We start from the raw sequence: 22161 nt of genomic DNA, 5'->3' as shown, positions 1-22161 counted from the left end.
GTAATTAGTGCAAGAGAGGATGTGTAATGTGGGCATATGTGGGTCAGATGTTCTATTTTAAGTCTCCATAAACAAATAAGATTGAAGGCTATAAAAATTATGCTTAGTCTGAGTAATAACTATATTACAATGGTTTGGTTTGTTTCAAATTTTGCTCAAAACTCCTCAGGGGCTATCTGTGCTAGTCATTCCTAATTTAGCAGTGTAAGATTAGAATGAAGGCAGCTAGTCATCACCACCCATCGCCAACACTTGGGCTACTCTTTTACCAATGAATAGTGGGATTAATCATCACTTTATAATGCCTGCATTGTTGAAAAAGCGAGCATGTTTGGTGCGACGGGGATTCGAACCTGTGACCCTCAGATTATGAGTTAAGTGCCTTAACCACCTGGCCATGCTGGGCCATAATGTAATGAGTAACCTACTTTCAATTTCATACTTGTTGAGGTAAATAAAACAGAGAAGAGGTAAGACCAACAGAGCAAATGTTGCAATTCTCTGATGAGGGAAGATTGAGGATTTTTTTTAATATTTACTTACAAAATTAAGAATTTAAAATATATATAATCTTAAAATTTGACTTATTAATTATATTTTGATGACAAGTTTCTTCACATAACATGATAGTAAAGGAGTTTAATTACATTAAGAATTCATGACATGCTCACTATGACCTGCCCATGGCAGAGTTAACAATGGGCCTGGTATAATGTGAGTTCATCTCTACATTTGCACTATATCTTTTGATACAGCATGTGTATCTTCAAAGAATTAGGTAATATTTTACTAAAGATTACAAAGATTAAATCAGATGTTTTAATGAAATATTTTTACTAAATATTTGTTTGTGAAAATAGAGTCTGTTTCAGGACTAGTCTGAGCGCAGTGATTTCATGTTATGATTAAAAAACATATTTGTCTCAAAAATCTAAAATATTATTTGAGTAAACTTTAAAACTTCCTAAATACATTTCAAATGGTTACTTTTAACAAAACTTTATACTTTAAGTTATTTCCTGTACTCTAACTATGTGGAATCTGTCACTTGACCAACCTCATATCCATCATAAAAAATTTAGGAAATAAATGTTTTTTTAGCACAAATGACTACATATTATACCATGAAAACACAAATGTTTAATCTATGTACCTTAAGCCTCATAATGCTACATATGAACATATATATTTATTATTTTTTTGTTACATTGACCCTCCAGTCACATATACCTAACATCAAATAACTTGCATCAACATGGAACAAGTGCACTCAGGTCAGTATCCAGTAATACAGACCTGACATTTAGTCTTTCCTGTTTTGACTGTGTTTTAGTGATGCAGTATTTGGTAAAATAGAACCCAAACAATTATTATACACATATATATGTATAGATTATTACTATTTAGAAATAAATTATTGAGCTTATTTTTTCATAAGATATAGAACAATAAATCAAGAAGTAAAACCAACAATTATCTCTTTTCATCTTTATACTCAGTTGCTAAATCCTTTAAAATTTTGCATGTGAAAAAAAATTTTTTTTGGTCTTTTATAAAACCATAAAGTTTTAAGCCATACACAAAACACATAAAAATTAAACAAAATACATTGCATATTAAAAAAAAAGATCCTAGGGTAGAAACAAAAAAAAAATTTTTTTAAGTTAAAAATCAGGTCATTTAAGAACTTGGCACTGCTTCACATGGACATACACCTTGAGCCACATATAAAAGCACGGCAGTCATCAATTAACTATCACTTTACTGATGTGTTAAGTAGTGCCTCTACCATACTGGGGGCAGGAATGCTAACTTCAAGAGGTAACTTTTATCTCACTTACCCCAAAATGGTAGTGCCTTATTTTTCTTATTCTTCATTTGATTTTTATTTTCATTTCTTATCTTATTCGTATTTTAACATGGGAAAGTAGTCACCTTCCCACAACTGTCTACAGGCAGTAAAGAGTGATACAGATGTGGGACATTATGGGCTTGAGCACCCACTTCTCACTCTCCTAATTTATAAATTTCTAATCTTGTTATGTAAGACTAACAAATTGGAAGTTAACACTGAAAGATGGTGTATTCCCACAGCAATGTGGGTCCTACTTTTTCAGTCACCTCCAAAATCTAGGATACATTTTATAATCCCACGTTGTGGCTTGTACCATAGGATCTTTTTAAAAAAAAATATGTAGTGTATTTTGTTTAATTTTAAGGTGTTTTGTTTATGGTTTAAAAATTTATGGTATAATATAATTAATCAGAGGTTGGAATTTGCTGTTTTTAACACAGTCCTTCCTCATGATTTTTACTTATTTGGTTTCATTTTAGTGTAATTATTTAATTTCACTACATGTATATACACTTGAATAACCAAAAAAATCATAAATAACTATACTGATACCACAGAATTTCACTATAATTTATTAAACTTAGTAACTAAGACGTTAACTTAGATTTTAAAAAATATGAAACTTTGAGCAGACTAAAGACAACACTTACCTCACTGAAATCTTGGATCGAAAGAACACTGTAGTATTTTCATAGAATAAAATGATGGGGCAACTACTATTGGGACATTCTACATTGTTGATTGGTTATTCACAATGTCAATTATTGAAGTAAATGTATGTAATAGAACCTTTCAAAAAATGGAAAGAGTTGAATGGGGCCACCATGTATGATACAGTACATAAGCTATATGTCAGCAGAATACAAAGATACGAGGTTTTAATTTTGTATTCTAGCTTGATAATATTATTAACTGCAGTTCCTAATTTGTATGAAACTACAGACTTTATATTTATTTTGAGATCACAAACATAATTTCAAACTGCACTGCATTCAATATACCACATTACTCACTAAAATCTATATTTAAATGTGTTCTTTTAATATGTACTTGTGAATTAACAACTCATATATAACATAAAAGTTTGAATTATAATCTACAACTTGATTCATAAAATAGTAGTTCAATAAAATTTTGAATGCAAGTCAAAAAATGTGATGTTATTGCCTTTGAACCCTGATCTATTGTGAAAGGGTTAATACAGTTTACTTTTACTTTTCAACTACATCTACTACAATGCAATAACCCTTTCCACCAGTATAATTAGCCATTATTCTGTTTTCTTCAAAATTAAAGTGTATATTTTTTGCTTCAGTTTCACAAATCTTATTTTGTTGCATTTCACAAACACATCACTACACCTGTCCTTCTGAATAGTAGGTCCTCATATCTCTACTAAAGATCAAGTTGTGGTGTGATAATTTTGAATTATCATACTTTTAGAACATTATGATTGGAACATTTTGTGGCTTTTATTTTTCATCCAGTGCCATTCTAGGTCAATTTCTAAACATCTGAGATGACGAGAAAACCCACTTATAGAGTAAAATATATGTAAAAATGGTTGGTATGAGCAGAGAAAACTCTATGTAGAGGAGCAAACAACATTTCAACCTTCTTTGGTGAACCTGAAGATGACTGAAAAAGGTCTAAATGTTGTTTGCTCCTCTACATAGTTTTCTCTACCCATACCAGCCGTTTTTACATATATAATTTCTAAACATGTTAAACTTTATGAATTTCAAAATACAATTTTGCGCACTTTTATTCTTTTTCCTGAAAAACTAAATATAAATATTTAAGACACTAAATGTACAGAGACATTTATAGCATTTCAATACATTTAACTTCTTTAATACTTCTTGCATTTTGATATCTTTCAAAATTTTTGCAGAAAAACTCTCTGAATAGATAAAGTACAATATGCAATTCAAAAGTTCAGTGAAACTTTACAAAAACCCATTTATGAAAAAATCCTTCAGCATTTGAAAATTAATGTGACAATACATTCTCCTGAAATTTAGCACTTAACAGAAAATACCTCTTTAATAATAATTTTCAAGTAGCCCTGACGTGCTTTTGCTGACATAATACTTTTCTTACCTCTGACTTTTAATTGTCTATGAATGCTGATGATATAAATATTGCCTAAATCATTATTATGCCTGCCATATTTCAGCTGATCTGGTAAACCCTGGTATTCAGCAAAAGGTTTTATCAGCAATAAATGAGAATGACATATTGTAATTTTTTCTTTGTTTCCATTTGTAACTTCTTTCAATTTATTACTGCATTCTGTTTTATTTTTATATGTTATATAAAATAGCTTATGAACTTAAGAAAAAAAAGAGAAAATAGTCATAAATTACTGTACTTTTTTCCAAAACAATTTGGGTTGGTTATTTTTGTTAGATCATTAACTGAATAATTGTGGTATTTCATGTTTCTTCAGAACACAATTAGAATTTGCTAATCCTTATATTTGTGATACACCAGGGAATTAAACTTCATGTTAACAAACCAGCAAATTGATGGTGAGTGTTGAATATTTTATTGCAAAACTTAGAAGACAGTAGGAAAAAAAATAATAGTACATATTTCAGAAGAAAGATTTAAATATTTACTATTGGGTATCAATATACCCATGGCACATGCATTTCAGTCATTTATGTTGTTAGATTCTGAGAACAGAAAGATTCTGTAGTTGTGATTAACAAGACTGTTTCTTTTCCAGTATTATTCTAGTTTTGTGATCCCATTTGAGCTTCATTAGATATCAGGAAATGTAAACAGCAATATGCAGCCTTCAATTAATTTATCTGGTGAACAAAAATATTAATATGTTGGTCAATGAGTACATATATGAGTTCAAAAGTTTGTGGAAAACAACAGAGTATTTTTTTCAACTTTGCAGGTCACAGAATCCAAACAGAAGACTTTTTTTTTCAACAATGACTCAGTTAAATTGTAATAAAGAGTATCCATTTAACAGTTATCATACTAACTTTCTTTCTTGATTTTTGCTAATATAAGTTTCTATTTATAAGTATTAGTTTATTTTTAGGCTTAATTTACTTAGGACTAATATTACGTAAATTTTACTTAATTTCCCAAGGTCTCTTTTTGTGTCTTCATTACATTATTATTCACTAGTATTTTTAGCTGTAAAACAATTAAGAATTAATAAATAACCCAAATAATGTTTTCACAATAAATTTGTTGTCATTTTCAGGTTTGCATTTGCTTATTTAGACTACAAATTCTGCCAATCAATGTTTGGTTCTTTTCTGTTGTTAACTCAACCTTAAGTTTCTTTCATATTCTCCAGCTTGGATTTGTTTGTTTTTTAGCATTATAAGCTGTCAAACTTTTTGCTAAGCCACTAGAGTGCAGGGAGCTTCAGGTCAGGTTCTCTTATTTCAAAAATTTTGAAATTATATTAGGTCACAAACTTGTTGGTTAAAAGCTAAATATATGGCTATAACCATGCTGGGTCCTGTTTGCTCTTTAAATATAATCAAACTTTTTTAAAGGAAAGAAGTCCAACTGAAAGCAAACAATATAAACAAATCAGTGATAAAACAGGTCAGTTTTTAAGCCAAAAGTAGGGAGATAAAAACTATTTTTCATTTTAGAAAAATTTGGAAAATGCTGATTTTGCAGAGGTTAACTGATCAAACTCAAATTACCAGCTTCTCTCTGCAAATATGATGGCAGCATGATTAAAAACACTGTGCTCAAGTGATGTCAAGAAAACCCACTTGTAGAGAAAAACATACATGTAAAAACGGCTCATTTGGGTTGAGAAAATTTTTTATGTTGGGGAGTGAACAACGTTTCAACCTTCTTTGGTCATCATCAGGTTCACAAAGAAAGGAAGAGGTAACTGACCACATGTTTGAAAGGGGTTGTGTAACTGAGTGTCTAAATGTAGAGAGTGTGCTTAGACGTTTGAATATATAATTTTATATTATTTTATTATTATTTATATTATTTTTAATATAGGTATAAAGGTGTTACTTTGTATTGGTTTATTTTGGGCTTGAGTTGTTGTATAAGTAAGGCTTCTTTAATTTTGCATTTGTTTCTTTATTTAGTATTTGAGTGTTTTCTATAGTTATGTTATGTTTATTTGACTTGCAGTGTTCGAAAACGTGTGAAGGTGACTTTTTATGTTCTTTGAATCTGGTTTCCATTTTTCTACTTGTTTCTCCAATATAGAAGTCGTGGCAGTTATCACATTGTATTTTATAAATAATGTTGGTGTGGTGTTTGTCAGTGTAGTTTTTACATAGTATATACCTCAGTTTTGTGCCTGGTTTTTGAATAAATTTAGTATTAACTGGAATGTCATATTTTGTTACTAGTGTTTACCAAATATTGGTTATTTTTCTGCTGATGTCAGGAATATATGGTATGCAGCAGTATATGATTTTGTGATTTTTTTAATCATGAGATATATTTACTTTTGTTGGTTGATTTTGCTTTCTGTCTAGGTGTGTGCACATGTTTTCTATGGCTTGTGAAGGAAACTTATTGATGTTGATGAAGTATTGTTTTGTCTAATTCATTGTTAATTTTACCTGGTGAGCATAGTTTTATGGTTGTGTTTATTTGGTTTCTTAGTATGTTGAGTTTTTGTTTTGTTTCATGTGCTGAGTCCCAAGTAGGGAGATCTAAAGAAAACACCTGGATCCTAATAATGAAATGATCCCTGAGAAAGAGTAAGTAAGGGAGCATGCCTGACAGATTTCTAGAAGCCCAACTACACTGATATGGAGGGTAGATTTGTCCTTAGGTCCATGTGTCTGATGTAAAATTGTCATTCAAAAACATTCCCCAACTAAAGAGGGAACCCCCAGCGAAGAAGTGTAGGTGCAGTTTGAGTGGATGTTATGAAACAATAATTGTCATATTGAATCAGTCCAACCACCAGTACAGACCCTCGAGTAGAGGACGGGACAAATGAACCCTTGAAATCAAAGGTTCTCATGAGTGGCTCCATTGGTTATGTAAGGATAACTTGAAAAGGCACATATGTGTGTGCTAAATATAATAATACCTTTGAAAATAGAAAAATTAGAAGGTTCTTATTTTATAATTTTGCTTTTCAATATCAGTCACTTGAGTTTCTATTTCACAAAAAACTATAGATTTTGTATTTGGATCTCATAAATATCTAATTTGAGCCAAAGCTGCATTCACTATACCATCTGACACATCAATATTTGGAATTTGTTTTGATATTCACTTTTGAATTGAGAAATTAACTAATGTATAACATCAAAATTTGGATTATAATCTACTGTGGGATACCATATTTATTGACATACATTTATAAAATAGTAGTTTAATAAAATTTTGAATGCAAGTCTATGAACATGATGATATGCCCTCTGACCCCTATTTGTAGCAACAAACATTTCTTGATTATTAATTGAAACATTTCAGATATGGTAACTGCCAATGTAAAATGAAATAACATGAAAATTCTTGAGTGGCAAGATATTTTATTTAAAAATCAAATCAAATATGGATTAAAACTTACTTTATAGAAAAATAACTGTTTTACCTGAAACAAAAAACCATTCACAATACCCAATACCCAACAAATAGTTCTATACATATTTACAAAGGATAACCATTTAGATTACCTCAGAAAATCAGACAGAAGCACCTGATCCTTGAGAAGCAGCAAGCCAAGCCAACAAAAGCTCACTGTTTTAATTAACGTCATCACCTCGACTTTAGAACTTCTTCTTCTTAAGTTATTGGAACTCCACAGTGCCATTCTTCCATGCTTCTTCTACAGAAACATCACATAATTATAGTTTTATAAAAATTATGAAATGAAAACCAAAAATGTAAACCATTTATCAATACATAATAACAAATGATTTTTATTTTAAAATGCAAATGATGCATGTATAACACAATTAGAGTTACCATAAATGTTTAGTTTATTGGAATCTGTGATATTGCCCAATATAAAGCATACTTTAACTGACTGGTTGTAGTTTCTGTAACTAATTTAAAACTGTGATGTCGAGAAAACCCACTTGTAGAGAAATATATATGCAAAAACGGCTCGTTTTTCTCGTTTTCTCAACCCAAACGAGCCGTTTTTGCATATATAATTTATGACTGGTAGTTTTCACTACCTTCTACAGTATAACAAATTAATCACTTTAAACTGTTGCACTTCTTTATGATAATTACACACGAGAACAATAGGCAAAAAACTGGTTTGACATAACTTAAAGAGAGAGAAAATCTGTAATTACAAAAGAATTATCGTTTCAAATAAATTATCTGGGAAAAACCCATTCAATAACATTATGAATGCAACCAACGTTGCCTGATACTAGACCCTATATATAGACAATTTGTACTTTGTAAAACCTTTGCTGGATTAAACATTTTCAACCATTCTTAACTATATGAAACCCATCTATCTTTGGATTATCTAAATATCACTGAACTAAAAAAAGACGACCAAAATTCAAGTATTTTCAATTAGTTAACTATCTTGAGGAAGAACAGTGAACTATTCAAAAGTGCTCAAGTTTTGATTTTTTAATGAACTTCATAACACCTTTTATGTGTGATCCTGTATGCTAAATCTTTAAAACAATTTTTACTGAGACAATTTCCAGAGAATTCCATCCTTCTTTAATAAAACTGACCACAGGGAAATCACATGAGTAGTAATTGATAGTTATGTGAATGACATTTCAGTTGTTCTTTACACCTCCCAAATAGTTTATATTAATTTAGGTCTCTAAAGAGTAAAAGTAACAAGATATATCCAATTCGTATGTGAAAGCTATTACAAGATATCAATTACATTAACTATTTAAACAATGCTCTTACTGTAAATAAGTTTAAGCAGGTGTAATGATGAATCTTCCTTTTATTTATACTACCATTATGATGGCCTACAAGATTTATAATTTCAAAATATGTTGATTGCAGCTAAAGTTATCATACCACACAAAATCTCAACAGATGCACTGTTCAGTCCAGGTCACCTGAAAGTGCCATTTTCACAGATTCACACGAGAAACTACAACTGAAATTCTAAATCTTAGATATGAAGGTATCAAATACATTTCAAAATGAAACAAGTGTGGATCACTTGCCAGTTTAAAATAGTTTTTATGTGTGTGTTTTATAATACCATCCAATCATGATTAACAGTTTAAGTTTCATAAGGAATGCATAATTCAAAATTTGAAATAAGAAAAAATGAAATGATAAACTGTACTTGTTTCTCCTTGATTACTGTAAGCCACTACATAAGCTGTTAATTAGTCCAACTAAAATATTTAACATACTATCATACACTTGGCATGGTCAGAGAAGAGGTCCAATGGCAAACTTCTTTTCTTTGTTGAAGACCTAGATTCAAGTTCACAAACAGTGTTTTCTGAGGTTGAACCTCCTAATGCACTATCTATACTGTTGCTGTCTTCAATTGCTGAATTTTCCTTCTTACGTTTCTTTTTAGAATTTTCTGTTTTATTGAACATTTTTTTCCTCCTCTTCTTTCGTTTGTTAGTGTTAGTTCTTTTTTGTTGAACCAGTTTAGACAAATGATAGGTCTGTGGAATTTTTTTCTTATCCTGAAGAACTAGTACATCTCTAAAAAGTGATCAAATCTGGTTATTTATACAGATTATACATACAAGCAAGAGCAATCTCTTTATATGTGTATGCATTTATGCTAGTTTATTTTTTAATATAAATATTAATCGTATAGTTACAAACAATAAACTGAAAATAAAATTCATACTGCAGATCAAATTGTAAGAAAATCACATCTCCTAAAACCTTTGCTAAAATTGACAGTATCATTTCCATAAAAAGATGAATGCATAAATATTGATTTTCTAGAATGAACTTAAAAACTAAAATTTTGGTTTTTGAAATTCTAATCTCTGATTTAAGACCTTAAGACTTTCAAATATTCTTATCCTTATGTGACATAACAGTTTTATCACTGAATTCTGACCAAGTCTTTTTTATATATGCATTATCTACAAAAACAGTGTGTGAGCAGATTATCTATAGAGGTTTGGCCAATTTGATCGACTTTGCAACTAGCAGATAACCATGAATACATACAAACTACAACATAAAATATGGCAAATTTTGATAAATATTACCGTGTTTCTCTGATAATAAGACCTACCCATAAAATAAGACCTAGTGTGATTTTTGGGGATAGTTTTAATATAAGCCCTACCCTTAAAATAAGCCCTAGTTAAGAGTGGCAGGAAGAGGAAAGAAATAAAAAAAAATAATTTATTAATTAGTTTAATAGTTAGTTAATTAGTTTGTTTAAGTATTAATCAGTTAGTTTAATAGTTTAATAATAGTTTATTTTAAATGGTTAGTTTAATAGTTTTACTTTGTAACTTCATTTTTTTAATATATCAAAATGAGACATCCCCCAAAAATAAGCCCTAGTGTCATATTTTGAAGTGAAAATTAATATAAGCCCTGTCTTATTTTCGGAGAAACACGATACAAGTACGTGAAAATTCAGATTTTACATGTAAACATAACGGAGTCAGACAGTGACTCAGACTCTTACTACTTCAAGTGCAAAGTGATTTTCAGGTTAAGAAATTTACAAAACTACTTATCTTGCAGTTTCCAAAAGCCTTTTTTTTTCAGTAAAATTTTATATTTTATCTATTAATTTCTCTACCCTAACAACATACAGACTCAGTTGGTTTGACATACTTTATATTCAACACATACTAAATTTTAATTATCCTTTTTTTCTTTCTGGAATGACTGCAGATTATAACAGACAGTTTCAATTATTCATCCTGATCAATTTAAGGTTTATTTCTATTTAACACTATCTCAACAGGTCTATTTATGATCAGGGGTCAAAGGGCATGCCATCACATTTGTACTTTCAAAATTTTATTGAACTAGTATTTTATGAATGTATGTCATTAAATTTCATGTCAAATTGTGGATTATATTTCAAATTTTAATATTATACAGTATTTAATTTGTTAACTTTAAGGTAAATATTAAAAGAAAATCCTAAATATTGATTTTTGTTTTTCTCATGATATACTGAATGTAGCTTCAGTTCAATTTAAATGTTTGTGATGTCCAAATTGTCTACAGTTTCTTACAAGTTAAAAACTCAAATTACCAATATCGGAAACCTACAATATGAAATAAGAACCCTTCTACTTTCTGAGATATTAATGTATTTATTGAATCAACCAAAACTGCCCTGCCCACCTTTTCCACTTGCTTATATACACCTACTTTGTTCTCTCGTATCTATGACCAATCAAAAGCTCAGAATATCTTTTACATGAATTCTTCAGCCTCTGTGTTGTATTTATGCAGGAATACTATTCTCTTCACAGTAGAATTGAAGCAAAATGGAAGATTTAATGGAGCTTAAATACCATGCTTTTTGGACCCAAATACAATATAGTTATTTTAAAATGCATGTATATAAAACCTCAAAAAAATTGTTTTATACCCTCTTAAGTGTAAAATTTGACAAGGTTTAGCAGATTATGGAAAGTGGCAAATGCATACAAAGTTCATTGTTTTCAATACTTATTTCCTGTTCTATATTTTAAGAAAAATAACTGAAATTTAAGAACTTGTTTGTAAATAATAATAATATGTATACATATATGCATGTATGTATTATAACTGAAATGTGATTATTTTACAAAACAATGGCCTACTAGAAAAAAGCAAAGCAAAGACAAGTTACTTTGTAAAAGCCCAGTTTCATACTATTAGATACAGTGGCATGAGTATACATGTGCCACGTCATCGCAGCTTCTGTAATATTAGTCAGACACAGCTAAAAAAAGTCAATAAAATAAAAATAACAAATATATAATGTTATTAAATTGAAGATATTTAGACTAAACATTTCTAGTTTTGTATTATAATCTTCAGTCATTCTAGAAGGAAAACTCTTAATTTTTAGCAATTTCCTAATTTTTTATGGTGGTTATGAGGTTAGTCAAATTGACCAAATCTATACAAAGATGCAATAGCAAATATAATGTTTGATAATTACTTGGATGTTATAGAGATTTTGCATGTGAAGTGTGACAATCTTTCTATAAATAAAAGTATTTTATTGTAATTTACCTCAAGGCAATTGTGTCTTGGTTAAAAAGCTAGTTAAATTATAATAGTTATTGAGCATTGTCTGCTTTTCACATTTTTATTTTGTTCTTGACTGTGTATTAGAAATAAATAAAAACTATCTGATATATTAATAATGTAAGAAACTAAGCTTAAGTTTCACTGGTGGGCAAATATCCAAAAGAGAAGCTAAATATAAGTATTAAATTTGTTGTTCTTGTTTTTAAATATATTATTCAGTTACTGTTATAAAAGTAAAATCAAAATTAAACTTTCAACCTGAGGTATGCTTGTGAGTAGATTTCATATATCATTCAGTTCTCTAATTTACCATGTGATTTACAGGTTGTATTACAGGATTATTAGTAAGACATAATTTAAAGAGTAATAACATAAAACCTTTTACTAAAAGTGGGTGGATTCAACCCAACCCATATTTCCTAAAGTAACCATAAAACAATTATACTGTAACATTTTAAAATGTACACATCTTCACAAAATTACTAATAAATATTACAGGGCTTTCATATAGAAAGTATAAATTTTTCTAAATTAAGTTTCAAGATTTTTTATTAATGATCTGTTAGTGTACTTTTTTTCTTCAGGATGTTAACTATTCAACATGTAAAGTAATTTTTATTTCCTTTGCTGCTTGATCTGAGCTTGGCAATAGCTTCCAATCACTAAGCAAAATAAATAAACATCACTACCGAGAACAAGGTAGCATTAGATGTCATTTTATAAATTCCAATTTTGTCTTTCCATTGGTTATAAGTTATTTAATAGCAAACATCAAAGAGAGAGAACTACTGTCAATTTGTGAGAGACAGAATGAGATGTGTGTGTGAAAAGTGGGTCTGAGTTTATGGTTTATACTTTCATAAATTTACAAAGATGATTTAAAGCTACAGAAATTACACTATGCCTTAGTAATATCTGAATTATAAGGTGTAATATATGTTAAATAATAGAGAGGTAATGAAAAACATAAATGGGCAAATAAGAGCAAACAAACGTCATGTTACAGAGAAATTATTTCAATATTTCCTTTTCAAATTAAGAAATTAAATCTTCAATAATATTAAAATTTGATTTATTAATTATATTTTTGGGATAATTTTACCCACATACATTGATAATAAAGTAGTTTTGAATGCTGAATGTAACTATAAAAAGTCAGAAACTGCACACTTTTACCTCCATTATCAAGAGTTAACAAAAAATCTACTTTCTCTGGTGTTAACTTGTTTTTTAAACAAGTCTCTAATAATAACAGAATTATATTTTGAAATTCTTATGTACTCAAAGAGAATTTTCTAGACAATCACCAAAAATGAACAATGTCTTATTTTAGAGTTAGAAACAAAATTCTCCAAAATATGAGGAAATTCATTGTATCATAGCTATAATTTACCAGTTCTTCTAAACTACATAATGAAAATAATTTGAGAATAATGTTATATATAAATCAAAATAATCTAAAATGCCTTTTAAACATTAACAAGAACTGCTTAAAAGGATTAATAAATAGAACAATGCACTGTTATTTCTATAAAAAGTATTTAAAACCAACTACATTTACTCAGACATAAGATGATGAATCAAGTTACATCAGTGATGTCGAGAAAACCCACTTGTAGATATATTTTCTCAACCCAAACGAGCTGTTTTTGCATATATATTAATCAAGTTACATGTCAAAGCAAGGAAGACATGACTTCAACTTTCCTTGAAGTATTTTAAATATTCTTCTAAGAGTAATTAAATAAAACCTAGTATCTTATAACTAATAATTACCTACGGTTAGGGTATACTGAAAGTTTTGGTGTATCCTCATTCAATTCTTCTTTATTAAAAGCAAGCTCACATTTCTGGATGTATCTTGCCCATAGGTTAAAAACAACATCCTGTAAAACAAATTAACATATAAAGCATACTACCTTACAGATAGGTATAAATCTATCAACATTACTGCTGATCTCATTATGCATATAAAAGATGCAATGATAATAAAACAGATGTTTAGTATTTAAGAATCTTATCAAGTGTTGTGAATTTTATACACATTAAGTAGTTTAGAAATGCAGAATTAATAACTCAATTGGAAGCAATACAGAGCTATTCTGCTACAGCTCTTGAACCACATAACTACACAATTCATCAGTAAGAAAATGATACACAAAGAATAAAAATTTCAAAAAGTATTTATTTCACATTTATTTCATTTTTACACAATACTCTCCACTTTAAAATCTGTACTTTTTATTCACATCTTTTTATTTAGCTATTTTATATTCTTCATTGAAGAGAAACAAGAATCAACAATATGTTATCAAATTAAGATAATTCACCACTACTTGTCTCTACTTATGGTATAAAATACAAAAAATAAGTGTAAACAGTAAATACAAACTATTACTCATGAATAAACAGAAAAAAATACTGATGAATGTCTTTCAAATTTTAACTTCGCTACTTATATGAACTTAATCCATGTGAACAATAATGTGACATCTGTCACTTCCATGAGCAATTTAAATTTCTATCACTCACTATTACAAGATAAAACATTTCTAACATAAGATTTACAATTAAGTTTACATTTTTTCTGTAAATAACCAACAAATGTGATCTTTATGATCAAGCAGTAAACTTACTCTTTGTGATCTACATGTGTACAAACTGCAACTAAAATCCCTGACATTTTTCCTTTTCTTCAGTTAAAAGTGTCCTTAAATAAGCTTAAGATAGAGATTTTTGTTTTATTAAATTTAGGAAAACATCCCCTTTCAGTAGTCTAAATTATTTTAACCCTGTTTGAACAAGTGGTAGACTGTGACAGAGCAAACCTTGCTCTATATCATCTTACAAATAGTCCAATCTTACAATAATTTACTGAAATATAAATTATATGGACTTTAGTTCTTTATATATGTACACAAATAATGATGGTTTTAATTTTATTTTTTATAAAAGCACTTGTTAAAAAAAATATGTATGAAACTTCTACCCCATCTAGCTTTGTAAATCTACAGATAAAATAAACCTGGAAGGTTTGGTTTGTTTGGGATTTTGCACAAAGCTACATGAGAGCTATCTGTCTCTATTTTAGCAGTGTAAGACTAGAGGAAAGGCAGCTAGTCATCACCACTCACTGCAAACTGTTGGTCTACTCTTTTACCAACAAATAGTGGGATTAACCATCACACTATAACACACCCATGGCTAAAAGGGTGAGCATGTTTGGTGTGACAGGGATTTGAGCCTGCAACCCCCAAATTACGAGTCGAGTGCCTTAACTACCTGGCCATGCCGCACTCAGTATAATTTCTATTATCTGACTTTATACAAAATAATATATACATATTAATAATTTAAAGATCTTAAAATATATTGTATAAACTATAACACATGAACGTCAAACATACTGTCAAGTGTATAAGCTTTTATTCAAAAGTGTATTTTTACAGCCTCAATAGTCAAAATAACAAATATATAAATCTAATAATAAAAAAATTTCAAAGGTGAAGAAATTAAAAAATTCTAAATGGAAAATATAGTAATGATAAACTCACCAAATTAAAATAATTTTGTTGGTAAACAAGAAAACAATGATAAAAAGTTGTTGCCTGAAACATTGCTTACATGCTTACCAATAAAAGTAAGTTGGTAAGTTTTTCACCATTACAAATATTGAAATCCGACATGTTTATTAAATTATGCAAGTTAGTTACCCCATGTTATATATATATATTTTCCCATTTAAATATACTTTCATTGCCTTATGTCATAATAAACAAAAAAACCTAACATACACACACACAAACACACATATATTCAATGATTTTATTTATTCAAACATCTGGTCATGTGATTTGTATATTAATTTGAAACTGAAGTCGTAAAAAGTAAACAAAAATTGAAAATTAAGCTTTACAATTAAATTTCTCATTTTTACCTTTAATTTTGGTGAAGCACCTAAATTTATTAGAGCATGTACTTGTTTACAGATAATAATATTATATGCTTCAAGTGATATCCACTGGTCACCCCGATCTTCTTCAACTGTTCTCTTACATCTCTTTTCTTTAATGGCCACACCCAGCAATTGACTATGTGGATCCTCCTCTTCCTCTAAAATTTGCTACCAAAAATAATTTTATAATTTAAACAAAGTATCTGCTTAACATACAACTGAATAGACTATGAAGACATAATTATAAATAAATATCTTTACACAAGTCTACTAAATTAGAAATCACTTATAAAATTTTCTTCAAAAGATTCATATTTATATAGTAATAATACCATGTTCTTATCCTTCATCCATTTTCCCTGACTATGAAAATATCCAAAGAGGATATTGACATGATAAAATTGTTCAACAGATGCAAGATGGATAGTCTTGAATGAATTTATGAGTAAACTATTAATCAATTGTGAAAGAAAAAACTATTGATCGATAACAATTACTTGCAGTAAGGCTGTGGTGAAACAGACAGATCTGAAAAATAATTACTGTACTATTGAATTGCTTATTTTCAAGTTGCAAGTAACATGCTATGACCCAAATGTTGGTGGTGACTAATGACAGTCTGAAATGTGCAGTAACATTTTTAATTAGTGATGTCAAGAAAACCCACTTGTAGAGAAATACATATGTAAAAACGGCTCGTTTGGGTTGAGAAAATATCTTATGTAGAGGAGCGAACGTTTTGACCTTCTTCGGTGAACCTGATGATGACCGAATGAGCCGTTTTTACATATATAAACATTTTTAATTCCTTAAATTTACTTTGTCTAAAACTACAATAAATGATTAGAAAGAGAATTAATTTGTAACACAGAAATAAACTCAAACATACTGTAGTTTGTGTGTTACAAGTCATACAAAAATAAAGTCCATCATGAAGATCAAATTCTTCTGCTCCACAAATTTCACATACAGGCATATTTCACCTGTTATAGTCAAAAGTCCTGAAATAAAGAAAAAAACAGTAAAATGTCACTTGGTAATGCTTTGGGAAATGAATAAAAGATATAGACTTTTGATTCTTCTAAAGTAGAAAACCTATTCTACTTTGATGCAAAACAGATTTTCTATTTTTAACTTTCTGAAAAAATTGACTAATGTGATTAGCTGTAAACTGTATCATTTTTTCAGTAAGATTAAGGTTTTATCTTTTAAAATACAATACAATTAAGTTTTTTCAGCACATAAACCACCAATATTATACCTGATACATCATTAGGTTTAAATTTATTAAATGTTCTTTAGCTATTCAGTATTTATACTGTTAAAGTTGAATGGAAACTATTCAAATAGTTCAAACTGAACCTGAATACAAAGGGATTGACTTGTCACAAGATTGTTAATTGATGTACTGTAGTGCAATCTCACTCAGATTTTAAAATTGGGTATAATAATCCACAGACAAAAAAGTATTATTAAAAACTTTAGTCCTTCAAAACTGTTCTTCCAATTCAATCAATGCAAAAAATAAATTTAATCTCAGTATTTCTTTTTCCTTACAAAATCATCAATTACCCTCTTACATTTGTGTAAAGTGCTGGCTTCTATTACTGCTGTTCACAGTTCACTCACTAAGTCAACTTTTCAATTACAAAAAAAAAAAAATCTTAACTTGAACTTAGCTGGCTTTTTCAAACCTTAAACTTGTGTCCTTGCATACTATCATGACAGTACAAGGATATCAGAGGACTTTATTATACTAATCATCTATAGCTAACCAATCACAACTGAGAAAAAGTCCTGGAAACTCGTAATTTTGAAAAACTGCATAACTAAAATCTGGCCAAATCATGGCTGAAGGTCTTACAGATTATCAAAGTAAAGCCTCAAGTTGCACTGCAAGAGATTAAATGTAAAATTAGGAATTTAAAGCAAACTTTCAGAAATAAAATACTATTTCCAGACATCTTAAAAAAATAATTTCTTTTGAATGACAGTTTAGTGAGGGCATAAATGAAAAAATTAGGAATAAAAACTATCATTTTAAGAAACAAAATAAGCTGAGAAATACTACTTGTTCTATATTCTAAACTGGAAAAAAAAGTTTAAATTAAGAAAAAAAATGGAGTAGGTACAAAGTTTCACACATACATATAACACTTTAAACTATATTGTGTGAATAAATTTCAATAAATGTTTAAACATTTTTTTTACTTCATTTGTATTTTTCTGTTCAGTTTTCTTCCAATACTCTCTAAAATTTTGCTACTCATAGCTTACTATATTTTGAACTTCATTTTAACAGCTGATAAAATATGCAATTAATTTTAGTCTTTTTTGTAAGAGAGTTTCAAAATTATTAGTTACATGCAAGTGCAATAAAACTGCTTTAAAACTGTTTATATGCATATCTCATTAACTGTCACTTAACTGATTGTGTTAGTGGCAAAAATAAGTTGTGCCATAGTATAATTTGATATTTTGCTGAAGTGAAAATAAAAAGCTGTGACCTGAATGCTCCACTAAAAAAAAAAAGATAACAATAGCCATTTACAACTAATGCACTAAAACAACTGATTAATAATGTGCACTGATACCAACATTCATGCACCTGGGCCTATTCTCATGCTAACATACACCAGTTTAAAAAAAAGTGCATTTCTTGCTAAACTAGCAGCATTCTACAGTGCATTGTAGTTGTTTTACCTGCTAGATCTAGGTCATATTCAACATCATATGGATCCAGGAAATGTATCAGACTGTTCCATTTTGCTTCAGTGAACATACAAATATCTACAGACTCATACTCTTGAATCCTCTTGCAACACTTTATCCCATAGTAAAATTTTACTTTTTTAGTTGTGAATTTCATACAAAGCTACACAAGGACCAGACCTGCCAAAAGGGGGAATGTCCAGAGACTTGGGTAAATGAAATGAAATCTGATTACACCATAAAGCCCCTTTAGACTACATTTTTCATTTAAACATATAAAACATAGTATTTAGATTTTCTTTGCATATAGATAGTTGATACATTAAGAGTAAATAAACTGACTAATAATTAATAAATATATGTTAGTTTATAGATTTAAAAGATATTTGTTACATTTTTACACTTATACCGCAAGCTAAAAATGGTTGCTATCATGATTTTGCCTTGTTTATGAGCTTGTTGCTGTCCCATTTTCAGATCTCCTTTTTAATAAATTGTTTAAAATGTTATAAAAGAAAGAAAAAGGGAAGCCAGCAAGATGTTTGCTCTAGGATTCGTACTGGTTCTCAGTGCTCCCAATGAGAAGCATCCATAATAGCTCTCTTTAACTTAAGAGGGCTCTTGGATACTTTTTTTACCAACAGATAGGGATTGACTATCATATTATAAAACCCCACAGTTTAAAGAGTGAGCATGTTTGGTGACAGTAATTCGATCTTGAGATTCTCAAATTAAAAACTGATTGCTCTAACCACCACGTCTCACTCAAACTGGTATTCAATTGTTGGCAACCTTGAAAATGTTATAAATCTATGAAGTACCACCCAATTAATAACTGTAGCATTAACAATATTAGTTTTATTACTAATAGTACTAGTAACATGAAGAATTTCTTTAAAGTTTCATACCAATAGTAATAACTTAAAACTCATAATACTGATCGTCACTATTATTAGTGCAACATGACGTTAAGTGTAGTTTAAATAATTAGTTAGGCAAATCTAGACTCTAACGATAATAATAATACACCCAAGTTAATTTTTCAGTTTGGTTTGAATTTTACGAAATGCTATAAGAGGGTTATTTGCGCTTGTCGCCTAATTTTGATGTGATAGACTAAAAAGGCCGCTAGTCAACACTGCCAACTCTTGTATCAACAAATATTAGGATTTAGTGTGAATTATAACGACGGCATGTGTATTAGGATGGTTACTAAAACCAGCAGGTTGCGAGTCGAGCGCCCTAACCGCTAAACCTAACTTTTTAGCACTAATTCCTCTATTAGTAGTACTTATTATTTGGATACTTTTTAAATCCCGTAATATTCTTACCTTCAGAATTAAACTGTTAGTACTACTGAAAACTAAAATATAATCAAATGTCAAAAATGTACACACAGACAGACCACAATAACTCATATTAAAACACGTTGCAAGTTCTATATACAACCTTACTCTTACACTAAACATAGTTCCACTAGAGGGCGACCCATAAACAAATGATATAAAAACTTCCTTCTATCTTTATTAAAGCTCGTTCTTAAGCCAACGTTAGTTTAAATTTGCAAACTTAAAATGCAATTGAGTTAATTTACATGATAATTGTTACAATAAATTACACCAAATTCAAATTTCTAGTATAACATAAGATCCACAATAGTGTAACACTAAATGACCTATACATAAATGTGACTTAAAGGTATGCTGCAAAATTGTTACTAGACAGTCTATGGCAGTTGTAGAGTTAGAAATCTTCATTTCCATCTCTATTTTTTCTTGGTCTTATTTCATGACCTAGAAATTTTCATCGTTAGTTCTTCACCCTTCTCCTGTATTCTATCAGTGATAATCCTCATCTAATGTATTCACATATGGAAAGTAAATAAAAATTAAGAATATGTTAGGACGTGACAGCTTTATGATAGAGCTGCCATAGCATGTAGTTAGCTAACTGTTTTCATTCATTACCATGGAATATAATGCTTTTTATTACTAATTTTTTATCATTCTCTTTTCAGGTAGAAATGATAACATCAAACATGAAGTCATTGTATTTGACTATCCTTGACGACGAGAAAATCCACTTGCAGAAAAAATTATATATTTAAAAACGGCTGGTATGAGTAGAGAAGGTCGAAACGTTGTTCGCTCCTCTACTAGTGCTTTCTCTATCCATACCAGCCGTTTTCAAATATATGTATTTGGCTATAGTTTTATTATAGAATTTTGTACTTAAATGTTACAGTGAACATGAAAGCCATGGGCGTGAATCAAAACTGGATGACTTAAAAAAACAGTGTATGAAATCTCATTTTTTAGCAATGCTATCTCACAAACATAATTATGCATAAGTCAGCCAAAGTTTTCAAATCTATTTTATTTAAATCTGTATTCTCAAGTGCTAATAACTATACCAGCCGTCTTGAGAATGCATTTAACCTCAAGTGTTTTATTTTTACAACACATACAACTCCATCATGATATATTGTTAGACCAAAAATGAGTCAAAAATGTGTTTACCGAGGTTTATGGAAATGTGATGAAACTATTACTTTATCAAACATACTAAAGTGGGTTGATTAAGTTATAACAAATGATTTTGGAACCTCACCATGTTTTTATATCCAATAATGTTCTATCTGGTGACCATGCATCTTGATAATAACCCTGCAGCATAATTTCCATTGAAAAAAGCTCTATCATAAGGTTGTAATGTCCAAACACATACTTAATCTTTATTTACTTTCCATATAGTGTATGAATACAAGGGACAGTGGCAGCGTCGGGGAAGGGGGCTTGGAGGGCTTGAGCCCCCAAATGAGCCAAGCCCCCTCAGCCCCCTAATATTGTTACCTACATACATTTATAAAATATGGAAAACACAATCGTCGTTGTTGCTTAACAATTAACATCAAAGAGACATAGATCTGTAGAGCTCAACGTCTTCATTAACACGGAAGTATGTGTCATGCGTCCCATAGCAACGTACTGAATGCACTGAAACTCATGCGCTATATTGCCGCTCCCTGTGTAATGCCATTCTATCTCGAGCGTTGACAAAGATTAGACAACCACGTTGATTTCAAGTTACAACAGATCATCGGGGTTTTACTTGATAAACCAAAAGTTTCACAGGTATTTACCCATTAATTTCATTTATTTTTTATTGAAAAGTAAAACATAGCATGCATGTATAAGTGTATTGTGTATAGGTCAAAACCATGAAGCATTTAGCCGGTGTTGTGTCCTCTGTGAGATCATTTTGCATTGTGTATCAGCCATCCAAAATCGTACTGATGATTGTGGCATACACTTCAAATTGTGACTTACAATCCAATTAATGTTATACTTATGATTAGAAAATAACCTTACATGTTAACTGACCAAATAATATTTCTAAACAATTCTAGAATGAATTTTAAAATTCTCATTGGGCTATTTAGAAGTGCCTAATTTGATGTAATGTT

The 22161-nt window shown here is 29.6% G+C and overlaps 1 protein-coding gene across 3 annotated transcripts in view; it reads right to left on the bottom strand.

Annotated features, from left to right (window-relative positions):
* Positions 1 to 20177, bottom strand: part of LOC143229081 (TATA box-binding protein-associated factor RNA polymerase I subunit B-like) — a 55429-nt gene extending 35252 nt beyond the window's left edge. For 2 of the 3 annotated variants that reach the window (XM_076460866.1, XM_076460868.1), the window contains exons 1-6: positions 20027 to 20177; positions 16873 to 16984; positions 15966 to 16151; positions 13805 to 13914; positions 9193 to 9499; positions 7510 to 7661 (exon numbers count right to left, since the gene is read on the bottom strand). In XM_076460866.1, the coding sequence (XP_076316981.1) occupies positions 7510 to 7661; positions 9193 to 9499; positions 13805 to 13914; positions 15966 to 16151; positions 16873 to 16959 (842 nt within the window). In that variant the 5' untranslated portion in view covers positions 16960 to 16984; positions 20027 to 20177. Of the gene's footprint in view, positions 1 to 7509; positions 7662 to 9192; positions 9500 to 13804; positions 13915 to 15965; positions 16152 to 16872; positions 16985 to 18686; positions 18876 to 20026 lie in introns of all 3 variants that reach the window. The other variant, XM_076460867.1, reaches the window with a different exon arrangement.
* Between the last annotated feature and the right edge of the window lie 1984 nt (positions 20178 to 22161).

Source organism: Tachypleus tridentatus, chromosome 10, assembly GCF_004210375.1.
Source record: "Tachypleus tridentatus isolate NWPU-2018 chromosome 10, ASM421037v1, whole genome shotgun sequence".
Lineage (NCBI taxonomy): Eukaryota > Metazoa > Arthropoda > Merostomata > Xiphosura > Limulidae > Tachypleus > Tachypleus tridentatus.
Note: the sequence above shows the minus strand (reverse complement) of the source record. Positions and strands in the feature narration are given on the sequence as shown.